The sequence below is a fragment of the Petaurus breviceps genome, unplaced genomic scaffold (genome assembly GCF_028583685.1).
Source record: "Petaurus breviceps papuanus isolate PSGF00001 unplaced genomic scaffold, PetGlider_PUasm1.0 90650, whole genome shotgun sequence".
Lineage (NCBI taxonomy): Eukaryota > Metazoa > Chordata > Mammalia > Diprotodontia > Petauridae > Petaurus > Petaurus breviceps.
The window spans coordinates 401,291-422,786 of NW_027187299.1; the positions used below are offsets into that span (position 1 = coordinate 401,291).

Here is a 21,496-nt window from a genome sequence, read left to right on the forward strand (position 1 = left end):
GATGATCTAATGTAGGTTAAAAAACGAAGATTGTTAAGACTATCTAAATTAGGAGTGAACACACTATAAGTAAAATTCATATACAATGGGGCCTGGTCTATAGGCTCTTGGATACAAAGAAAGAGTTTTTATAATTGAGGATTTTTTTCCTTCTTAATACTATAGTATTAATTCAACAAAGTAATAAGCTTTGAGAATCTAGTCTGCTTGAGAGGTTACACACAAAAGAAAGCAGTCTTGTATTGCATAATTATTTGCAGTTTAAGAAAAAGATAAAACAAAACTTTTTCAGGTCTTTACTACTAATATTCTACCTATAATCATTTGTATAAATAAACATGCAGATTCATATAATGTATGTTAATACTTTGTTTTATGGGCTTTGATAACAAATACAGGACTCTAGTAGGCTTTTTGATGACAAATGGTAAAGAAATCTAAAATAAAGTACTCACACTTATATATGGAAATTAAAGAAAAGAAGTGGACCAAGCTACTATGATTATATATTAATTACCTCTTGCATTAGTAGACCCAAATGACCAGTTGGGCAAAAATGCAATAGCTTCTAAGCTACACACTACAATATACTACTTTCCACATAATGATTAATCCTCCTATAATGTTTCAAAACTCTATATTGCATTGACTCACAGCATCCTGCATAACACATTTGTTTACCTACACAAAGCAGACAATTTTTCACCTGTCATGACAAGATTACATAGTAAGTTCCCCTAAATTACCCCCACATATAATGGCAGAATACTACTATGAATATGTCTGGAAAAAGGGATACAAGGCAACATGATATATGGGTAAAAAAAAAAACTCTACCTCTGTCTTTACCAGTTTTATGTATTTATTACACAAAGAAATAACTGAACTTTTGCAAAGTATCTCTGGAAATAATAAAGACACTAATTTAATAATATATGATCTGCACTGAGATGGTACATTACATTTCAAATTGAAGCTCTGCCATGGTTACATCATTTAAGTAAATTTTTTTAAAATCATGGAAAATAAAATTACCTTCATAAAGACCAGGCATGAAGCAGTTCTACAATTGTCTCTTGGTTAGTTTTGTCCTGTAAATTAGAATATAAGATCCCAGGCAGCGAGGACCAGTTGTATGTTTTACAGTCTATCTAGCACAATACTGGACCCATGGTAGACTTTCAATAAAAACTGATATTATTAGCTATGACTTTGAACAAGGCATTTCATCTTCTTGGACCCCTTTTCTTTATCTGTAGAAATGAGGGAGGTGAAAGAGAGGATTTCTAGGATATCATCTAGTCTTAACATTCTATGATTCTACCTTTTCTGTCTAGTGGGATGTTTATCACCGTGCCTTTTCTAGGAAGGAAGATACAGGAACAATAGTGGAGAAATGATAGAAATCGTTTTGTCCTTGACTAACATACACACACATACTTCAAGATTTGGAAATTGCTTTACATACATTTTCTTGTTTTTTCTACGGAATTTGGGTGTTATTTATTGAAGGAATATTACACAATTCTCTCTCCCCCATGGCTGCTCCCATTCCCTCCACAACTCTACACATAGATTTCCTTATTCGATCCTTGAGAGAGATATATACTACAAGCATTATTATTCCTATTTTACAAATGAAGAAACTGAGATTCAGAGTGGTTAAGTGACTTGCTCATGAACATACAGTTAATATGTATCACGGCACTTCCTGGGCTCCAACTTCAGCCCTCTCTAACAATCTCCTTATTCTTTTGCTTTAGAAGGCAGAAAACATTATCTACTGTGGAATATCTCCTAACCTGATTAATTTATAAAATCTTAATTTATCACAGTGGATATACATCCTCAACCTTTTAAATTTTGATTATCTGAGTATCTTAGTTCAAATAAGTTCATTTGTGGTACATGACATCCAATATTACAGGTTAAAGAAAAACTACAAATGTCTCCCTGAAAAGGCGTCACTACATTATTCCTCATTCTTCGGATTGGAAAAACTGCCTTAGACTTGCAGGTGAAAAAGACAATAATGAGGATCAATGCAAATGGTCTATCAAGCACCTACAGGATCAAATTGTGATTCCTGCCTTTTTTTTTTTTGCAAAAAATAAAAAAGGTTAAAATAAAACATTTCTGCCAAGTGAGTGATGATTCCTATGATGAATTTGTGAAGCAGGACACTTTCTCTGGATTCCAAACAGCTGGAACTCAACACCAAAACCTTGGAATTATGAGTCTGAGGAAATCTTAGATCTAGAGCAGGAAGGAACTTCTAGTCCAAGGGTTAATTCTTAGAGGGGATGGGAGGATGAGGAAGTTTGTGAACGTATAAAAATATGTTTTAGTAAGTGCATTTCAATAGTTGGTTTACTTTGTAATACTATGTATTTTAAGAATTAATAAATAATTCTGTGAAAGGGTCCACAGGCGTCGCCAGATTGTCAAAGGGGGTCCAGGGCACAAATTAGGATTAAGAACCCTGCCCCAGTTCTAAGGCCCTCATTTTAAAAGATGAAGTTGAAGGTCCAGAGAGAATAAGTGTCACACTTGTGCCAAATAGCAGACTGCTTGAATTCAATTCCGGATCCTGATTCTAAATCTGGCTCTTAAAAAAAAAAATGCACCAGGAAGTCCTCAGGAAATTGACAGAAGTTACACACAGTGGTTCCACTAGCCAAAACTTTAGGTCTATTAATTCAAAGCCAGTCCCGCCCTCCGCGGAGATCATCAGGTTAGGCTCCCTCTTCATACGGGGCTCACACTTCTTCCGCCAACCTCCCTCCCTCTCTCCCTGCCCTCAAAGAGAAAAAAAAAAAAAACCACATCAACCCGCTTCAGCATCCGGGTCCTTGTCCTTCTTTCTTTTTTTCTCCCCGCCCCCTCTGCTCTCTCACCATTCGCGTTCCCCCGCCGCCTCCACCTCTGCTCCCGGTAGAACGGTGATAATAGAGTTTCACACGACCGGTGCGAAGTGCCTCAGTGCCTCAACTTCCTCTTTTATAGTTCACTTTGAGGCTCCTCCCGCCACCAACACGAATCCCTCCCACTGCTTCACTTCGGCACTCTCCGCCCTTTTCAGCCGCCAGCGACGCCGCATTACTCGGTGCGAGAAAATGCGCCATCCCCGTCGCACTGCGCAGGCGTCGCTACCGCCTCCCTAGCGATAACTTAACTCTGGGCCTCCTCCGCCCTCCACTCACTCCTATTCCCCTCACGCCGACGCGGAGCATTAGGGGTTTTGCAGTCTTTGGCAGTGGGAGGCTGGCGCTTTGGCCTCTGGTGTTGGACTACAACTCCCAGCAAGCACTGCGGCGTAACTTTCTGTTTCCATAGAACTGGTGGAAAATGGCGTCGGTGTTTGTATCCCAGGGACCAATAACGAAAGGGTGGGGGCGGGTTCTAAAGATCACCAGCCAATCCTAGGCCTCCTAACGGGCAGTCTAAGGAAGGAGGGTAGATAGGGGCGGGAGGGAAAACGAGGGGAGGGAACAAGGGGAGGGGAAGGGGGATCGGGGGAGGGAGGGGGAGTGATGTTTGCCCGTCAGGCGAGTCCGGAGTGAGCAGCTCAGACACCGGATCGGAGTGGAGACCCTGAGCCGCTGCCGCCGTCACGGCCACTGTCTGGACCAGTGCCTGGAGGGAGCCGCAGAGGGTCCTTCGCAGTCTTTCTCTGGAAGGGGGGCCGATTTGGGGCCCGGACCCAGTGTCCAGGAGGGATTTTTCTTCGTTCTTCGCTCCCTCCCCCCCAGCGAGGGAGCCAGAGCGGCCGCCAAACAAAGGTACCAGCCGCCGCCGCGGGAGGAGGAGGAGGAGCCGCGGCCGCCGCCGGACCCGTGGCCTCCCCTTCCCCCATCTCGCCCCCCAGGCCCGCTCCCCGTCGCCGGCTTTGGGGTGGAGCAGGGGAAGGGGGCTCGGGACGTGACAGGCTTCAACCTCAGCACCCAGCCAGGTAGGGGCATTTTCTTGGCGGGGGGGAATGCGGTGGCCGGAGGGGACACGGTTCCCGGGCGGTCGTGTGTCCCCGTATCTCCCCCCACACATACACTCCGCCCTCCCTCCCCAGCCGGGAGGAGAGTGATCGCCTCCCCCGCGGCGAGCGCCCGAGCTCTGGGCCCTGCCTGCTTCCCGCTTGGCCCTCGTTGCCGCGGACTCCGAGGCTCTTCGTGCCTCGGCGGAGCGGGAAGAAGGAAGGGGAGACGGGCTTCGGAGCCCCCCGGGCAGGGACCCCGCAGTGGGCGCCCGTGCTTCTAGTCCCGCGGCGTCCCCGGGCTGGGCAGCCAGCTGTGGGGGCGCCGGCCTGACGGCACCGCTGTGGTGCAGGCCGGCGGGCCAACCGGGAGAAGGAGGAGAGCGAGCGAGCCCGAGCTCGGGGCGGGGAAGGATCCGGGGCCAGACTCTGGGGTTTGTTGTGACTTTCTCCTCTGACAGAAATGGCGTCATTGCTGGAGACGAGGAAACTCCGCCGGGTCCGACAATGGGGAAGCGGCCCGGCCCCGGGAGCGGTGGGGGGATGCCGGAGGGAGAGCCGGCCCGGCGGAGGTCTAGAGCCCCGGCTCGGAGGGACCTTCCTTCCGGGCGGCGGCGGAGCGAGAGAGACGGGGAGGGGGGATGGAGTTTGAAGCCATTTCCTCGCCCCCCCGTGGAGAAAGGGGTTCCTGGGGTGGTGATTCGGTATCTTTTGTTTCCACCTCAGGTGCAGGTGAATTCTGTGTCTGCGGGAGGATCGCGGCTGCCGAATCACCACCATGAAGGTAAAAAAAGATTTTATCCGAGAAACCTCGGTGCAGGAGGTGGGGTGGGTGAGGGGGAAGCCAGTCGTGTCAGGGTCTTTAGGGGGGTCGTCGCAGGGAGCTTTCGGGGTGCGCAGAGAGAGAGGAGTGTGCCTGTGGGCTCGGTGCCCGAGTCCTCTAGAGCCAGGGAAGGGGATGGGGGTCAGAGCTGGTGCATTGTACTTACTGCTGGGTGTCTCTGTACGCTGGGCCTGGGGAGTTGAGTTGGAGTCTCTTATTCTGGGGGATACGTAGTGGAACCTCACTTATCTTAGGATGAGCCATCTTTTTGGAGCATTTCTTCCAGTGAGATAGATAAGAACAGTGCTCTTTTCTTTTTTGGCATTGAGAGAAAACACTTTGATAAGTCTGAGAGCACATCAAGTAATGCTACCTTACCTAGAAACTAAATATTGTTATGGTTCTTGCAGTCAATACAGATTAAAACAACATTTTATTTAACGTGTGGATTTTTAAACAGATAATTTATACTCTGCACAAAAACTGTTCTTTGAACTGTATGAAGTGAGAATTATGGTTTGAAAACTGCTGTGTGACTTGTATTTATTTCCAGGGACACAGTGCTTTTGTGTACGATCGTATGTGATCCATTCCTCCGCACTGATTCCTTTTGATTTAAACATTTTCAGTCGAAGCATGCTTTTAGGAAAACTTTTCCCTATGCTCAAGACAGAAACCTGTTTTATAAGTCTTTTAGATATCTAGTAATCTATTTTTCAAATGGTAAGAACAGAAATAGTAAAGGACAGTGCATAAAATGTAGTATGTTTTTTTAACCGTTTGGGTTTGCTTAATTTGGTTGAAGATACTATAGCCATAGATGTCTCTTACTTTCTTTACCTTTTCAGCTTAAATATGTATTGAATATTGACATTTGCACTTAATATACACTAGAAAAAGAGAGAATTAGAATTTTGAATCATTTAGATTCAACTGGTGGTACCAAGCCAAGCAGACATTTTTCTTTTCTGTAAAAATTCAGCTATACTTGAAAAGGGTGGGTGTGTTCATAATTGGTTATAGTAATAATGCTACAAACTGTAGTAGGTTAAAATTTAAATGCTAAACTACTTTAGGCAGTTCATTGAACAGTCTCCTTATATGTTTTGGTTCTATTTTAAATCAAGACAATTTTAAAAATACCGTATCAGAATTAAGGCTTGTATTGTTAAGTTTTTGGAAGGAAGTAAAAGCTGTGACCTTTTAAAATTCTGAGTACTGTGTAACCGCCTCAGTTTCTTGCTAGTTTCTTGGGTTTGTGCTATATACATGTGTATGAAAAGGTTTTCATTCTTACTCTCATTTCCTATATGTATTAATTCAGTTAAAGAGTATATAAAACTAAATGTAGCCATGATATCTGAAAATATACAGAAGAGGTGCATGCTTATAATAATGACACTGGGGAATGTGTGTGAGACCACCAGAAGTGAATTCATTAAGAAAGCCACAGTTCTTCATAGTGGTCATAAATTTCTTGGGAAAATATTGGACTGAAAAATACATTAAGTTTAAAAATGGAGCAATATTTAACAGATAATTGTGAATTTTTTTTGACAATCATAACTTTATTTTAAGATTTCCTGTTTAACTGTGATTCTTTAAAAAAAATAGAGCTAGACTTTTAAACACTTCCACATGTCAGAACAAAATCAAATTAGACTTGGATATTTATAATTGCATTTAAAATTTAATTGTTAGTTTTTGTCCAATTGGTTCCAGTGTTAAAATGCTTAATAATTTAAAATGAACCAATTTTACATTTGTTGCTATTTCTGGTATCATAATTTAGCCCTTTGTTTAAGAAGAACATGACCAATGACATTGTACTTTTTTCAAATATAGAACTTAGCTTTCTGTATAAAACCTAATTTTTATGGTAACTTAAGGTTCTTTAGCTATTATTTTGCTTGTGATTTAAACCAATGTCAAAAGTGCCAGTTTTTTTTATCTGTGACCCTGATTTTTATGATTTAGTAGCATTTGAGAAATTAGAAACCAAATGAATTTGTACTTTCTAACAGTAACTATATAACAGAGATGGTATTGTATATAATAAGGTAGAGTAAAAAATGTAATCATTGCTAATCCATATATTTGTAGACAGCATTTATCAATATATAATACTGTGTCCTTTTTGTTTTGGAACATCTTGGAAAATTGGAATAAAAACATATATCTATAGATATCACTTAAACATGCTATTAGCGAAAAATTTTCCCATTGTAGTACTATTTAAACAAATGAAGTCCATTTACAAGCTGGTATACTCCATCTTGTGTTATGTTACTGGCTGTGTGATTATGGGAAATGATATTAGATACCTCTAACACAAAAGCATTTTGTGGTTTAATAGATGGCATAGATGATATGTTGAATTTGCATTTTTCTGATTTCCATGTTTGATTTTTTTACTGCCTGAATTTCTAAGACTAGGAAAATTGTAGATTATTGAAATCCACAGATTATCCCATAACTACATTTTAATTGTTAGTTTCAAACTCTTTTTTTTTTTTTACTACACTTTTAATATAATTTATAGGAGAAAAGACTTGACCCTTCCCCCCCTTTTCTTCCACACTCTGGTAGGAGGTGCAGATAAATCAGAATTCAGATAATTGGGGGAATGAGAGCAAAAAGGGAACCTTTGTAATTGACTATCTGAATATTAGCATAATCCATAGTTAGTTAGCATAATCCATAGTTAGCTGTTTTCATAGAGAACTTAGATCCAAAATAAAACAAGAATATTTTGTGGTAGATGTCTTTTTGAGGAATAGGTAATTTATGTAATTCACTGGATTTCCTTCTCTCTCAATGAATTGCTAGCTCTTTGGTTAGTCCTTCTAGCAGAAGTGAATTATTCAAGATTAAAAAGTGTATGTTGGCATTTCAGCTTGCAGCCTTAGAGAACCTGATGTTTTTCACCTGAAGTGACTGAAAGATGCTAAAATTAAAAAAACAAACAAACGAGGCAACTATGTTGTAGTAGAAAGTATAGGATCTGGAATTAGAAAACCTGGGTTTGAATCTCCTAGCTCTTTTATGGGTGATGTTAAGCAAATCATCTTCTTTATGCTTAAGTATTCCTCATTTACAAAATGGAAATAATAGTAACTCACAGAATTATTCTATTTTTTTTTTTTGGAGGGCAATTGGGGTTAAGTAACTTGCCCAAGGTAACACGGCGTGTGTGTGTGTGTGTGTGTGTGTGTCACTGCACCACCTAGTCTCCCCTCACAGAATTATTCTAAAGGTCAAGCAACCTAATATAGGTAAAGCAATTTATAAATTGTAAAGCGTTATCTAATCCTTGGCTGTTATGATGATACCCCACCTCCCCACTCTTAGTAGTTGGGACCTCTATAATTGGATGATCATTGATCCAAACACTCATGTCCTTATACTGCCCCCTTCCTGCCCCCATTAGTTTTAGGATGTGGAGCATTTGGAGTTGAATATTTGTAGAGTCTAATGGTATCACCTTTTGGAGAGTGATTTGTTCCAAATATTTTTTGTTGGTTCACTTGGGAGTCCCATGTTCAGAGTTGGAGTTTTGGAACCAGCATTAGCATTTAACTTTTGAGAAGTGTTGGTAATAAACACTTTATGAAATGTGTTGAAGCAAAATACGCATATATGATTTTAAGTGATTTCATTTTTAGAGCTACAATAACTTACGGAAAACTTAGAACAAGAAATTTAAATGTCAAGTAGTGGTACATTTTGATACTTGACAAATTCTGTGAAATTAACTCAAGTTCAGTTTTTCACTAGTGCTACCTTTTTGGTTCCAAAAAACCAAGTTATGACTATTGCGTGATATTTATAAATTCATGATCCAGTCTATAATTGTCACATTTGAAAAATCTGAAAAAATTTGAAAAATGAAAACCATAATGTAAAATTCTTTTACCTAGTCATTTTTGACATCTAATATTGAAATGATTATAAAGTTATTGAGCTTACTGGATTTTTTAGGATGAGATTTAAATAAATTGTAACCTTTTCTCTAAAATTTATTGCTATATGCATATACATTTTCTTACTAATATCTAGTTTTTAAATGTGTATGTAAAAGCAAAAGCAAACTGCTGACTATCTCTGGTTTTTCTTTCTCTTATAAAGGACATGTTTATCTTATACCCAAATCCTATATTAATCTATTTTAAATAATGTATATAAGTATAAAGTATATCATTGTAATAGCACATCAGAATAAAAAGGAGCAATAAAAAAGTTTCTCGAACTACTTTTCCATATAGGTAAGTTGATTCTAAAAGCTAGAATTTAGATCTTATCCTAAAAATGACCAAGCATAGATTTATTTCAGTGTCAGGGAGCCCCTAAAACTTGAGTGCTCTACAGAAATATCTTGTTTCTTAGAGATATGAATGTGTAAAGAAGGTTAAAGTGTCAATTCTAGAATCAAGAAGGTGGCAGAGGAGACATAATCATCAAGTGCACTCAGTTTTTCTATTGAATAGTTAAACAAATAATTAATGTTATTAAAAAAAAAACAAACCTATGGCTTCCTTACTCAGTGAGAACACTCTCAATTCAGATGGGCTCCTTTTTTGCAATGTAAGAGTTTTTTAGAGAATTCTTTGGGGGCCCTGAGAGGTTAAAGTACATGTCCTGGATTACATAGCCAGGATATGTGGAAGGTGGGACCTAAATCCAGGTCATCCTGGTGGCAAGCTCTACTCTCTATCTAGTCAGTCAACGGAAGTGTTGGTACACTTATTGTGTACCAATCTCCTGCATGATATTCATGAAGTAAATATGAAAATTGATATGCTTTCATTATTAGGGTTATTACATATGAGAAGCAATGGGTTTAGTCAATCAACAAACATTTATTAAGCACTTAGGTCCAGACTGGATTCAAAGACAGAAATGAAACAGTCCCTAACCTCAAGGCGTTTTCATTGTATTGGGGAAAACAAAATGTACATATGAAAACCTATATGAAATATATTTAAAATAAAGACTAGGTTAATTTTTGTTGTTACAAGGGATGGGGAGGCTGTATCAACTGTCCACATATAGTAGTTCAGGAAAGGCTTCATGTAGAAATTGTGGAATCAGCAAGATCTGGGTTTGAATTTTATCTCCAGTCTGTACTATCTTGTGAGACTCTAGACAAGGTACTTAACCTCTTTTATCTTTGCTTTCTTCATCTGTAAAATATTGGTAATATGTCAGTTGTTATACATTTGACTCTGCACTAGTGAGATGAGGCACAAAAAGTATGATTAATAGTAAAATTAATTGACCTTTGGAATGCTGTCCAGATACTATTACTTATACCTTGAAATACCTGATATCTATGGGTTTGGTGCTGATTTTCTAGTTTAGTTTTATTCTTGAGATCACAGTTTGCCCAATGATCCTCTTGTAATTTTGGGTGATCTGCAAGGTTGTTTTATTATTGAAATACTTAATACTATATAGTATTCTAAGGTGCTATAATTTATGGATTGTGGAAAGAATTATCAGTTCTGATTGTTATTTTAAACTTAAGTGCTTTTTCAAGAGCATATACTGTATATAATGATAGAGAATGAGAATCATTACTGTCTTAGGCTAATCATGCTTAAAAGCATTTTTTTAATATAGCTGTGGGGACATGATTTAACCCTAGTATATTGGAAATTGTATACTAAATTATGTTATCACAGGGTTATACTATATTTGTAAAGTGAAATATGTTTGCATTGTGAAGATGTCCTTGAGAGCAGAGTCATGATCAATTTTCATTAAAAACCACATTTGGTTTTTATCATTTTAGCTATATGACAACCCCGAGAATACTGTGACTTAGCAAGCATGTGAGCAAATGCCATTTATTGAATAAATTTTTCATTGCTTTAAAAGAACTTTGATTCATGTGTTCTGGATTTTCCCTCCATCATAAAATGATAGCCTCTCCATGCCTTAGTTATACTTTCTCATAAGTTTTTAGTGCCAAAGAGATTAAACTGATAGCCAAATTTCTGGTGCTAATCCTTTCAGAGCTTACCCTTGATGGTTCTTTGATTGGCTTTGATGATATTAAAAACTTTTTTGAACATGTAGTTTACTGGTATGGGGGGAGAACCTGGAGTTATCTTTACAACAGGATGAAGTATTATTAAAGTAAGACTTACTTTAAAGTAGGTTTTTGGAATGATGTTGAGGCTCTCTTTAGTTTTTTGCATTTTAATTTTGGTAGCTGTTACTTACTGCACTTGTAGGGATTTTGGATATGTGAGTTATGTCTGATAGACTTAGAAGTTCTTTAAAAAGTTCTTGATGCAAGGCAGTAGCTTTCTTTTTTACACAGTTCTTGTTTTCAACTTAAAACCATTCTGTAGTTTCTGAAACTTTTTATTTTTAACTAAACTTTCTTGATGCAAAGAATTTTTTTGTTCCTTTTTTTTTTTTTTTGCTTTTTGGAGGGGGGAATGCAGGGCATTTGGGGTTAAGTGACTTGCCCAAGGTCACAAGGCTAGTAAGTGTTAAGTGTCTGAGGCCGAATTTGAACTCAGATCCTCCTGACTCCAGGCCTGTGCTCTATTCACTGCACCACCTAGCCACCCCCAAAGAAGTTTTAATGTTAGTCATTGCAGTACCTGCTGCTTCTAACCTAATTTGCTGCAGTTTCCCAGATGTCATTGTTTACTGTGTAAATCCTTCCAAGCCTAGAGGTTAGGTCTTGGGGTACTTGAACCACTGAACTTATTTCCTCTTTGTCTTATTAATTTCTTAGTTTAATATGCCTCCAGCCTAGCTTATGTAAAGCAAAAAAATTTCTTCCTCCAAGAGATCAGTATTAGTGTTCTGATGTGGTAGTGAGTCACCTGAAGCTGGGCTAACATAGTGAGCTTGTGGGTGTAGAGTAAGTGACTTCTGGGACTCTGCCAAGCCAGAGAGGCTTGACTAGTGTAGAGGAGGGTGGGAGAAAACAGACTAGTCTGAAGACAGCAGCAACTCCTGTTGTCAAACTTAAACTCTGAGAGTTTGACTTACATCTTGCTTGGATAGTTGAAAAACCTTGCTTTTTAAATATTTCTTGCCATTTGCTAATAGAGGTACCTCAAAAAGCTGTTCTGACAAAAATAGCTGTGTATAAAATCTGTACTAACTTACCATCTCATGGTTAATGGAAATTGTTCTTGAACCTTTAATAATACAAAGGAATTGAGGGTTTTAATTAACTCTTTAAAATATGGATAGTAGCCATCTTTGTTTTCCTTCAGTTTGGGATACTATTTGATATTCTAAGGGAGGCAGAGAGAGGCATGTGAATAAAGGCCTGGCTTTGAACTCTGAAAGATTAGAGTGTAAGTCTTGGCTTTGGCACATATACTAATTGTGTGACTATGGATAAGCCACTTTATCACTGGGCCAAGTAGCTTTCTAACACTATAAGTTACTCATGAGTACAGATAGAGGAAGTCTGAATTTGTGGAGGGAATTTCCATATATCAGGGAATCCTCCAGACAGATGTAATCACAGGATCTAACAAAAAGAAAAAAAACCCAACAAAACCAAAAAGGATCTGCTCTACTAAAAGCAAAGTTATTAATTGGGTAATCCTTTTTTAAAGATCTAGTCTTTGCTATAAGGAGGGACAAGTTATTCCAGAATTATAGACCAAAGCTTGACACTGTATCAGTGCCATGATATAAAAAAATGTGATGATTTCGCTGTTTCATTACTGTGCATTATAATTTCACATTCTCGTACATTGCTGTATTATCAGTGAGAGCATGGTATAGTGGGAAAAGTCATGGATTTGCAATCAGAGGACTTGGGTTTAAATTGTATCTCTGCCACTATGTGACTTGGGCAAATCATTTAACTTTTCCAGGCCTCAGTTTCTTAACCTGTAAAATGAGGGGTCTTAGATAGATGACATCTAAGGTCATTTATGATTTTGTGATCTTTTTTTTTCATCTTTTTTCCAGTTTATTTTTAGTTTTTAACATTCATTTCCACAACATTTTGAGTTAGAGTTTTTTTTCCCCATCTTTTCCCTACCTTACCCCCAAAAAAGCAAGCCTACTGAATACCCCTTCCCCCAATCTGTTCTCTCATACATCTCCCCCCCATCACTCTCCTAACTTTCTTGTAGGACAAGATGGATTTCTATACCCCAGTGCCTGTATATCTTATTTCCCAGTTGCTTATTAAAAAAAAATTATTTTTTAAACATTTGTTTTTAAAACTTTGAGTTCCATATTTTTTTCCCCTTCTTCCTTCTTCACCCACCTACACTGGGAAGATAAGCTATTCAATCTAGGTTGTACATGTGTAGTTACCCAAATCATTTCCATAGTAGTTTTATATTGTGAAAGACTAGGTATATTTCCCTCCATCCTACCCTACCCCACACTTATTCTGTTTTCTCCTTTGACCCTATCTCTTTTCCAAAATGTTTGCTTCTAACTAACCTTTCCCCTACTCTGCCCTCCCTTCTATCATCCCCCCTATTTTCCTGTAGGGTAAGATACTCAGTTGAGTGTGTATGTTATTCCCTCCTTATGTGAAATTCAATGAGAATCAAGTTGTCCCATTCCCTTTCACCTTCCTGCTTTTCCCCTCCATTGTAAGTTTTCTCTTGCCTCTTTTATGAGATAATTTAACCTAATCTATCTCTCCCTTTCTCTTTCTCCCAATAAATTCCTCTCTCACCTCTTAATTTTATTTTTTAGATATGATCCCTTCATATTCAACTCATCCTGTGCCCTCTGTCTATGTATACATGAACATACATATGCCCACACTCACATATATATTTGTAGACACATCCTCCTCCTGTACATACATATATATGTATGCATACATATATATACATATATATTCCCTTCAACTATCCTTATACTGAGAAAAGTCTTATGAGTTACAATTATTGTTTTTCCATGTAGGAGTGTAAATAGTTCAACTTTAATAAGTTCCTTATGATTTCTTTTTCCTGTTTACCTTCTCATGCTTCTCTTGCTTCTTATGTTTGAAAGTCAGATTTTCTGTTCAGCTCTGTTTTTTTCATCAAGAGTGCTTGAAAATCCTCTATTTCATTGAATGACGATGTTTTCCCCTGTAGCATTATTCTCAGTTTTTCTGGGTAGGTGATTCTTGGTTTTAGTCCTAGCTCCTGTGACCTTCGGAATATCATAGTCTAAGCCCTTCAGAAGCTGCTAGGTCTTATGTTATCCTGATTGTGTTTCCACAATACTCAAATTGTTTCTTCCTGACTGCTTGCAGTATTTTCTCTTTGACCTGGGAACTCTGGAATTTGGCTATAATATTCCTAGGAGTTTTCTTTTTGGTATCTTTTTCAAGAGGTGAATAGTGAATTCTTTCAATTTTTATTTTGCCTTCTGATTCTAGAATATCAGGGCAGTTTTGCTTGATAATTTCTTGAAAGATAGTGTCAAGGCTCTTTTTTTTGATCATGGCTTTCAGGTGGTCCAATAATTTTAAAATTATCTCTCCTGGATCTATTTTCCAGGTCAGTGGTTTTTCCAATGAGATATTTCACATTGCCTTCTATTTTTTCATCTGTTTTATAGTATCTTGATTTCTCATAAAGTCATTAGCTTCCAATTGCTCCAGTCTAATTTTGAAGGAGTTATTCTCTTCATTGAGGTTTTTCTTTTTAAGCAATCGGGGTTAAGTAACTTGCTCAAGGTTATATGGCCAGTTATTATTTCTGGGTGTGGTGCTGAGTATCTGAGCCCGGATTTGATCTAGGTCATCCCGACACTGGAGCCGCTGCTCTTACTCACTGAGCCACCTGGCTGCCCCTAAGCAATTGGGGTTAAGTAACTTGCTCAAGGTTACACGGCCAGGTATTTTCTTCATTGAGTTTTTGAAATTCCTTTTCCATCTGGCAAATTTGGCTTTTTAAGGCATTCTTCTCCTCATTGGGTTTTTGGGCCTCTTTTGCCATTTGAGTTAGTCTATTTTTTAAGGTGTTTATTTTCTTCACTGTATTTTTGGGTGCCCTTTAGCAGCCTGTTGACTCACTTTTCATGATTCTCTTGCAGCATTATCATTTGTCTTCCCAATTTTTCCTCCACTTCTCTTACTTGATTTTCAAAATCCTTCTTGAGCTCCTCCATGGCCTGTAACCAATTCATATTTTTCTCAGAGGCTTTTTTGATGCAGGAGTTCTCACTTCGCTGTCTTCCTCCCACGCTATGCCTTGATCCTTTTTGTCCCCCCAAAAAGATTCTATTGTCTCTTTGTGCTTCCTGTGCTTGCTCATGTTGCCAACTAATTACTTGACTTTTGAGCTCTTTGCCATGGTAGAACCCTGCTTACAGAATGGAGAGCTTTGTTCCAAATCACTTGGGTTTTCACAGCTGCCAGAGCTATTAGGAGGGTGCCCTCTCTACAGCCCTCATAAGCTCTGGCTCACTGGCCACACACCCCAGGACCACCACCCAAGAAAGTGACCCAGATCCAAGCAAGTCAAAGTGAGAGCAATTACCTTTTGAATGGTTGCTTGGTTCCTCTTATGCTCTCTCTGCAGGCCAGGAGCGTTGGAAGCAGCCACCTAGCAGCAGCTGCACAGCCTCACCTCCATCGCTTCTCACCCCAGGAGTAGGGGTGGGATCACACTCTTCTGTCACCCCCTGTTCTAACAGAGACTAACACTGACCTTTTACTTTGTCTTTGGCGTTTATGGGCTGAGAGGTCTGGAAACTGCCACAGCTGCTAGTGATTTACTCTCCTGAAGTCTGCTCAGGCCGCTGCTGGTCACGGCCCACCCTGGGGCTGGAACCTCAGGGCTCATGGGGGACTGTGCTTTGTTCCCAGCACAGTTTGATAGACTCTTCCTGTCTGCCTGTCAGGCTGCCTTCAGCAGGAGATTTGTTTTTCTCTGTCACTTTATGGGTTCTGTAGCTCTAAAGTTTGTTTAGTCATTTTTTTTGTGTGTACTGGAAGTGATTAGAGCAGGGGTTCATGCCAAGTTTGTGCTTCTACTCTGCCGTCTTGGCTCCACCCCGATTTTGTGATCTTAATATGTTGTTGGAATAGCTATAAATTGGAATAGGAAATAAATGAATTCAAGTCATAGTCTTACAAGGTGATTGAGCAATCTCTATGAGGAATCCTAACTCACTGTATCTCTCTTTTCTCCTCTCTTTCTCCCTCCTTCCCTCTGTCTCCCTTTTTATCTCTTCCCCCCACCATTCTTTCTTTCTCCTTGTCCCTGTAACTATAATGGTTAATTTTGGGGGTAGACCTCTCTCTCAGTGCAGTCCTCTGACAGTTTCCCGTGACATTATGCAGTTTGTAAAAGAAAAATATAACTTTTCAATTATAATCTATTTTAGGGTAGGTACAGTCAGTAAATATTAATTAAATACTTAACACAGTCCAAGATCTGTGCTAAGGGCTAGGAATATAAAAAGGGCAAAAACAGCCCTGACCTCAAGGAGATCATATTCTAACGTTAGAAACAACAGATTAGTAGGTACACATAAAAGCTATATACAGAGTAGGTGGAAGGTTTGCCTTTCCCAGGGTAAGACATGGAGACTAGGAAAAGATTTCTAGAGAAAGTGTGGATGTGAGCCGAGACTTGAATCCGGGGAAGCTAAAAGGTGGAGATGAGGAGGGGAGAGCATTCCAGTCATTGGGACAAAGCTGGGAGGTGAAGTTTCATGTACCAAGAACAGCAAGAAGACCAGTGTATCTATTTTGTAGTGTTGGAGGGGGTGTGAGAAGTGTAAAAGAACATAAAGATAGGAAGGAATCAGCTCTAAACACCAACCTCAAAACTTTATATTTGACCTTGGATGGGGAACTGCTGGAATTTACTGAGTTAGGGCAGTGGTGTCAAACTCAAGTAGAAATGGAGGCCACTATGCTATACATAAAGATCCCTGTGTGCCATGTATTAACTAAGAAAACCACATATTAATATTTGGTTTTTGTTTTATTTTAATTTATTTTGTTAAATATTTCCCAATTAAATTTAAATCTAGTTCAAGTCATACTCCAGAGTGTTGGGGCTGTGTGTTTGATATCCCTGGAATAGAGGTTATGACAGTAAGACCTGTAGTTTAGAAAATTGACTTTGGTGATTGAGTGGATAGATTGGAATGGAGAGATAGTTTTGGAAGATAAAATAATTGAAAGCTATTGCAACAATACAAGTGAGAGATGATGAGGGGCTCTAATGGAGTGGTGGCTTGGTGAGTGGAGGGAAGGTGTGTATCTATCTATCTACATACATATAAGAGAGATGTTGTGAAGATACAAATGGCAGGATTGGATATGAGGGCTGAGAGAAAGTGAAGATTTAAGGGTTACCCCAACGTGGTAATAACCCTTTGTGACTAGGAGAATTGGTGGTGTCCACAATGTTAGTAGGGAAATTGAGAAGAAGGGAGTGTTTTGGGGGAAAAGAATAAATTTCATTTTGGATGTATTGAGCCCAGTTCAAGATATCCTAAAGGCAGCTGGTGATTTGGGACTGGAACTTGGGAGAGAGACCACATCTTGATATGTAGATCTGGGAATTTTCTGCATAGAGAAGATAATTGAATTTACCAAGTGAAATATCATGAAGGAAAAAGAAGAGGACCCAGGACAGAGCCTTGAGAGACACTTTATTTTTAAAGATCTTGACAACTTTTATTTCACAGATCATTCCTATGAGTCAGATAGGCAACATTTTTGTAATCTTATGGATGAAAAACAGATTCAAGGAGGTTGAGCCATTTGCCCATAGACATACATTAAGCCGGCAGCAAAGGCAGGATTAGAATCCTGATTTTCTTTTCTGTTATTTGTAAAACTAAACCATACTGCCTTTCTGGCTAGTTACTATTTTGTGTATGTGAGTAATAAAAGGTATTGCCATTTCATGACCTAGTGACTCATAGATTATGTTTGTTGGGGTCGACTGTTAGTTTTCTAAGATGAGTGGAATTTTGAAAATTAAAAAAAAATCATTGTACTTGATCCTTAATACTTAGTGTTTACTTTATCTGCTAATCTAATAAGGAAAAAGATGAGTCACATAAATAAAAAACTAAATGCTAATATATAAAAGTTTTCCCAGCTGATTTCTTAAAAATCAGAAGAAACCACATGATTGTACAGTAAAAGTAACTAATTAAAACTTACATAAAATAGTTTACCTCAGTGAAAAAAAACTAGCTTGCAAACTGGTACAGCATAAACTTAGAAGAGGATAATACTTGATGGTCTTGAATTATTTTAAAGTGGGAGAAAACAAACTTTCTCTCTTAAGAAATCTTGGAACCAGGGTGGCTAAGTGGCGCAGTGAATAGAGCATGGGCCCTGGAGTCAGGAGGACTGGGGTTCAGATCTGGCCTCAGACACTTAAGACAAAAACTAGTCATGTGACCTTTGGCAAGTCACTTAACCCCAATTGCCCTCCAAAAAGAAAAAGAAAACAAATCTTGGAACCAAGCATTAACGAAGTAGAAGATCTACATCTGTTATACATACCCCATTAATAAATTGAGTACCAGAGGGGACCTCAAGATCATTGGATCTAGGCCTGGTTATTTAGCCAGGTAAATTATATCCAGGACAGATAGCTGTTTTGTCCTCTCTTAAAATCTTCTCTGCTCTTAAACCTTAGTACATTTTTTAGTTTTTAACATTTTCAATGTTCAGCCCTTCTTTCTTTAACATCTTTCTAAAGTTAAAGTCAAATCTTTTAAATTTATCCCCTTTTTTAATATTATTTGGACTTGATGTTACTATTTTATTTTTCTTCTATTATAAAAGTTTTCAATAAACATGTATATACATTGTCTTTGGCAAAAAAGAAATAGAATTCTTGGTAATATGTCTGTAGTTTTTAGTAGATTTAACTTGGATTATAAGACCTCAATTCAAGTCTCAGTACTGTTATTTATTTCTCCATTTACTTCTCTGGGCCTCAGTTTCTGCATCTGTAAAATGAGAATATTGTATTATAAAATCTCTAAAGTCCCTTCCAATTCTTTAACATTCTCTAATAGTATGTAGCTTGAAAGTGTGTAGAAGTTTAATTTGATTAAATCAAAGCCTGGGCCTCTTCTTCCTCCATACTGTTTCTCTTGTTGATGTCTCAGTTTCCATGAATTTTATGCTGATAGTTCGCAGATCTGTCTTATCCAACCATAATATCTGAAGCACATATTGGACACTCAGGATCATGTATAAAGCCCTTTGTTTGGCATTCAAAGCCAAACATGGGCTCCTTCTCCCTTTCTAGTTTTCTTATACCTTATTCTCCTCCACATCTTCTGTGATCCAGTGATACTGGCCTCCTTGTTCCACATAAGACATTCCATGTCTTGATTGCATTTTCAATGGTTATACTCCACGTCTGTAATTCTTTTCCCTCCTCACTTTTGTCTCCTGGCTTCCCTGATTTTCTTCAAGTCCCAGCTAAAATCCCATCTTCCACAAGAAGCCTTTCCTGTTCCTTCTTGGTAGTAGTGCTTTCCCTCTGTTGATCATCTTCAATTTATCCTGAATATAATTTATTTGTACATAATTTGCATGCTGTCTCCCCTATTAGTTCCTTGAAAGCAGGAACTGATCTTTTTTTTGTCTTTCTTTGCATTCCCAATGTTTAGCATAGTGATTAGTATATTGTTGTTGTTTTGTTGTTTCTGATTCTTTGTGACACCGTGGACCAAGTACACCAACTCTGTGCATGAGGTTGTCATGGATGAGGCTGTCATGGATGAGGCAAAGATGCTGGAGTGGTTTGCCATTTTCTTCTGCAGAGATGAAGGCAAAAACATGTTAAGTGACTTGCCCAGGGTCCCCCAGCTAGTAAGTGTCTGAGGCTGAATTTTAGCTCAGGTCTTCCTAACTCTGGGTCCAGTACTCTATCCACTAAACCACCCAGCTGACTTCAAGCATATAAATACTGTTGATTTGACTTGGTAAAGGTACCAGTTTCTTATAATCAGTCAGGATAGGAAGTAGACTTGTGATTTCATTAGTTTGCAGAACTTGTTGGTGAGGAAACTCCCTCTGCTAATGCAGGTTGGCACTTTCTCTGCAACTTCTACTCTTTGAGAGTAGCTTAGGGCACTAAGAAGTTAAATAACTTTCCCAGGGCCTTATTGTCAGTTTGTGTTAGAGGTAGGATTTAATCCAAAGGCTTTCCATCCCTCAAGGCTCTGTGTCTTACTCTCTAATTCTAATCAATGACCAAAGTTAAATTACTTATATATCTGTAATCTACTAATCTTGTTTTAGCATAATATTTATGTGTTACATTATATGTTACATTGCCAGGAATTTTTCACATTTTCCTTTTTCCATACTTATCTTGAAGTTTAACTTTTAAGCAGGCTCAAATTATCATTATATTTAGCAGTCAGAAATGACCATTATAGGGGTGGCTAGGTGGCACAGTGAATAGAGCACTGGCCCTGGAGTCAGGAGGACCTGAGTTCAAATCTGGCCTCAGACACTTAACGCACTTTACAAAAAAACCCAAAAAACTAGCCATGTGACTTTGGGCAAGTCATTTAACCCCAGTTGCCCTCCAAAAAGCAAAAAAACCCCATCAACAAACAAACAAAAAAAAACAAGGAGTGACCATCATAGGGGGTGGCTACCAGCCTCGGAGTCAGGAGGACCTGAGTTCAAATTCGGCCTCAGACACTTAACACTTACTAGCCATGTGATCTTGGGCAAGTCACTTAACCCCAATTGCCCTGTCTTACTCCCTCTAAAAAAAAAAGAAATGACCATTATAAAGTTATCTTCTCCATTTTACTTGTGAGACCTTTTTGAATCTAAATTTCTTAAAAATTATATATTATCAGTTCTTTTAGTGTATAGCTGATTAGAAACAGTAGTCTGAAAATAGAATAACCAGATGAGAATGGAAATAAGTGAAAGCTGAGCTCTGTTATTGAAGGAAAGAGATGTTGAAAAAGACAAATTTTGTATTTAAAAAAAATGTTCAGATAATCGCCCTGAGTTGTCAAGGAAAGATTTTATTCAATATCCATTGGTTCAGAGGGCAAGTAAGTCTACACTTCATTGGTGGTGAACCCAGAGTTTTGTTTAGTGCTTCATAATTTCATGGAAAATTACCTATCCTTCATAATTTGGCTCCCTGTTGTCTTTCTGGTTTTCTGCCCTTTACTCTCTCCCTCATGCACTCTGTGATCCAGTGACAACTCTTTCTCTGTACCAAGAATGAGCTAAGACTGTGCATTTCCACTGCCTGTCGCCTAGGCCCTAGAAGTTTTTCCCTCCTCAAGCTTCACCTCCTGTACTTCTTCGTTCCCTTTGAGTCTCAGCTAAAAGTCATCTTCTCCAAGAAGGCTCTTCTGAGCTCAGGTGGCGAGTTCTTGGGGAACAGGGACTGTCTGTTGTTTTTAGCCTTTCTTTGTATCCCCGTAGATTAGTTCAGTGCCTGGCATGTAGTAGGAGCTTAATAAATGCTTGTTGACTGACAGTCACTGTAGAGTAATGAGGTGTTCCATAAAAGCTCTCGTATTTTAAAGCAGTAACATAAATTGTAGAAAAATATAGATTTTAAATCAAGGAGATTAATATGATGTGGATATGATTTGGGTGAATATTAAATAGGGTGTATAGTAGATATGATTTTAAAGACTCATAACACCCTTGAATTATACCTTATAATGTCTACGTAGCACATAAAATCACCTAACCAGATTTGTTGTTTAGTCATGGCTGA

General features: G+C 38.7%; 2 protein-coding genes across 6 annotated transcripts in view; one reads left to right on the forward strand and one right to left on the reverse strand.

Moving 5' to 3' along the window:
- GGPS1 (geranylgeranyl diphosphate synthase 1) overlaps nucleotides 1–3,166 on the reverse strand; it is a 40,850-nt gene extending 37,684 nt beyond the window's left edge. For all 3 annotated transcript variants that reach the window (XM_069064832.1, XM_069064834.1, XM_069064833.1), the window contains exon 1: nucleotides 2,898–3,166. The gene's annotated coding sequence lies outside the window, so the exon portion shown is untranslated. The remainder of the gene's footprint in view (nucleotides 1–2,897) is intronic.
- Nucleotides 3,167–3,512: 346 nt separating this feature from the next.
- ARID4B (AT-rich interaction domain 4B) overlaps nucleotides 3,513–21,496 on the forward strand; it is a 212,201-nt gene continuing 194,217 nt past the window's right edge. For all 3 annotated transcript variants that reach the window (XM_069064835.1, XM_069064837.1, XM_069064836.1), the window contains exons 1-2: nucleotides 3,513–3,952; nucleotides 4,697–4,754. In XM_069064835.1, coding sequence (XP_068920936.1) covers nucleotides 4,749–4,754 — 6 coding nt within the window. In that variant the 5' untranslated portion in view covers nucleotides 3,513–3,952; nucleotides 4,697–4,748. The remainder of the gene's footprint in view (nucleotides 3,953–4,696; nucleotides 4,755–21,496) is intronic.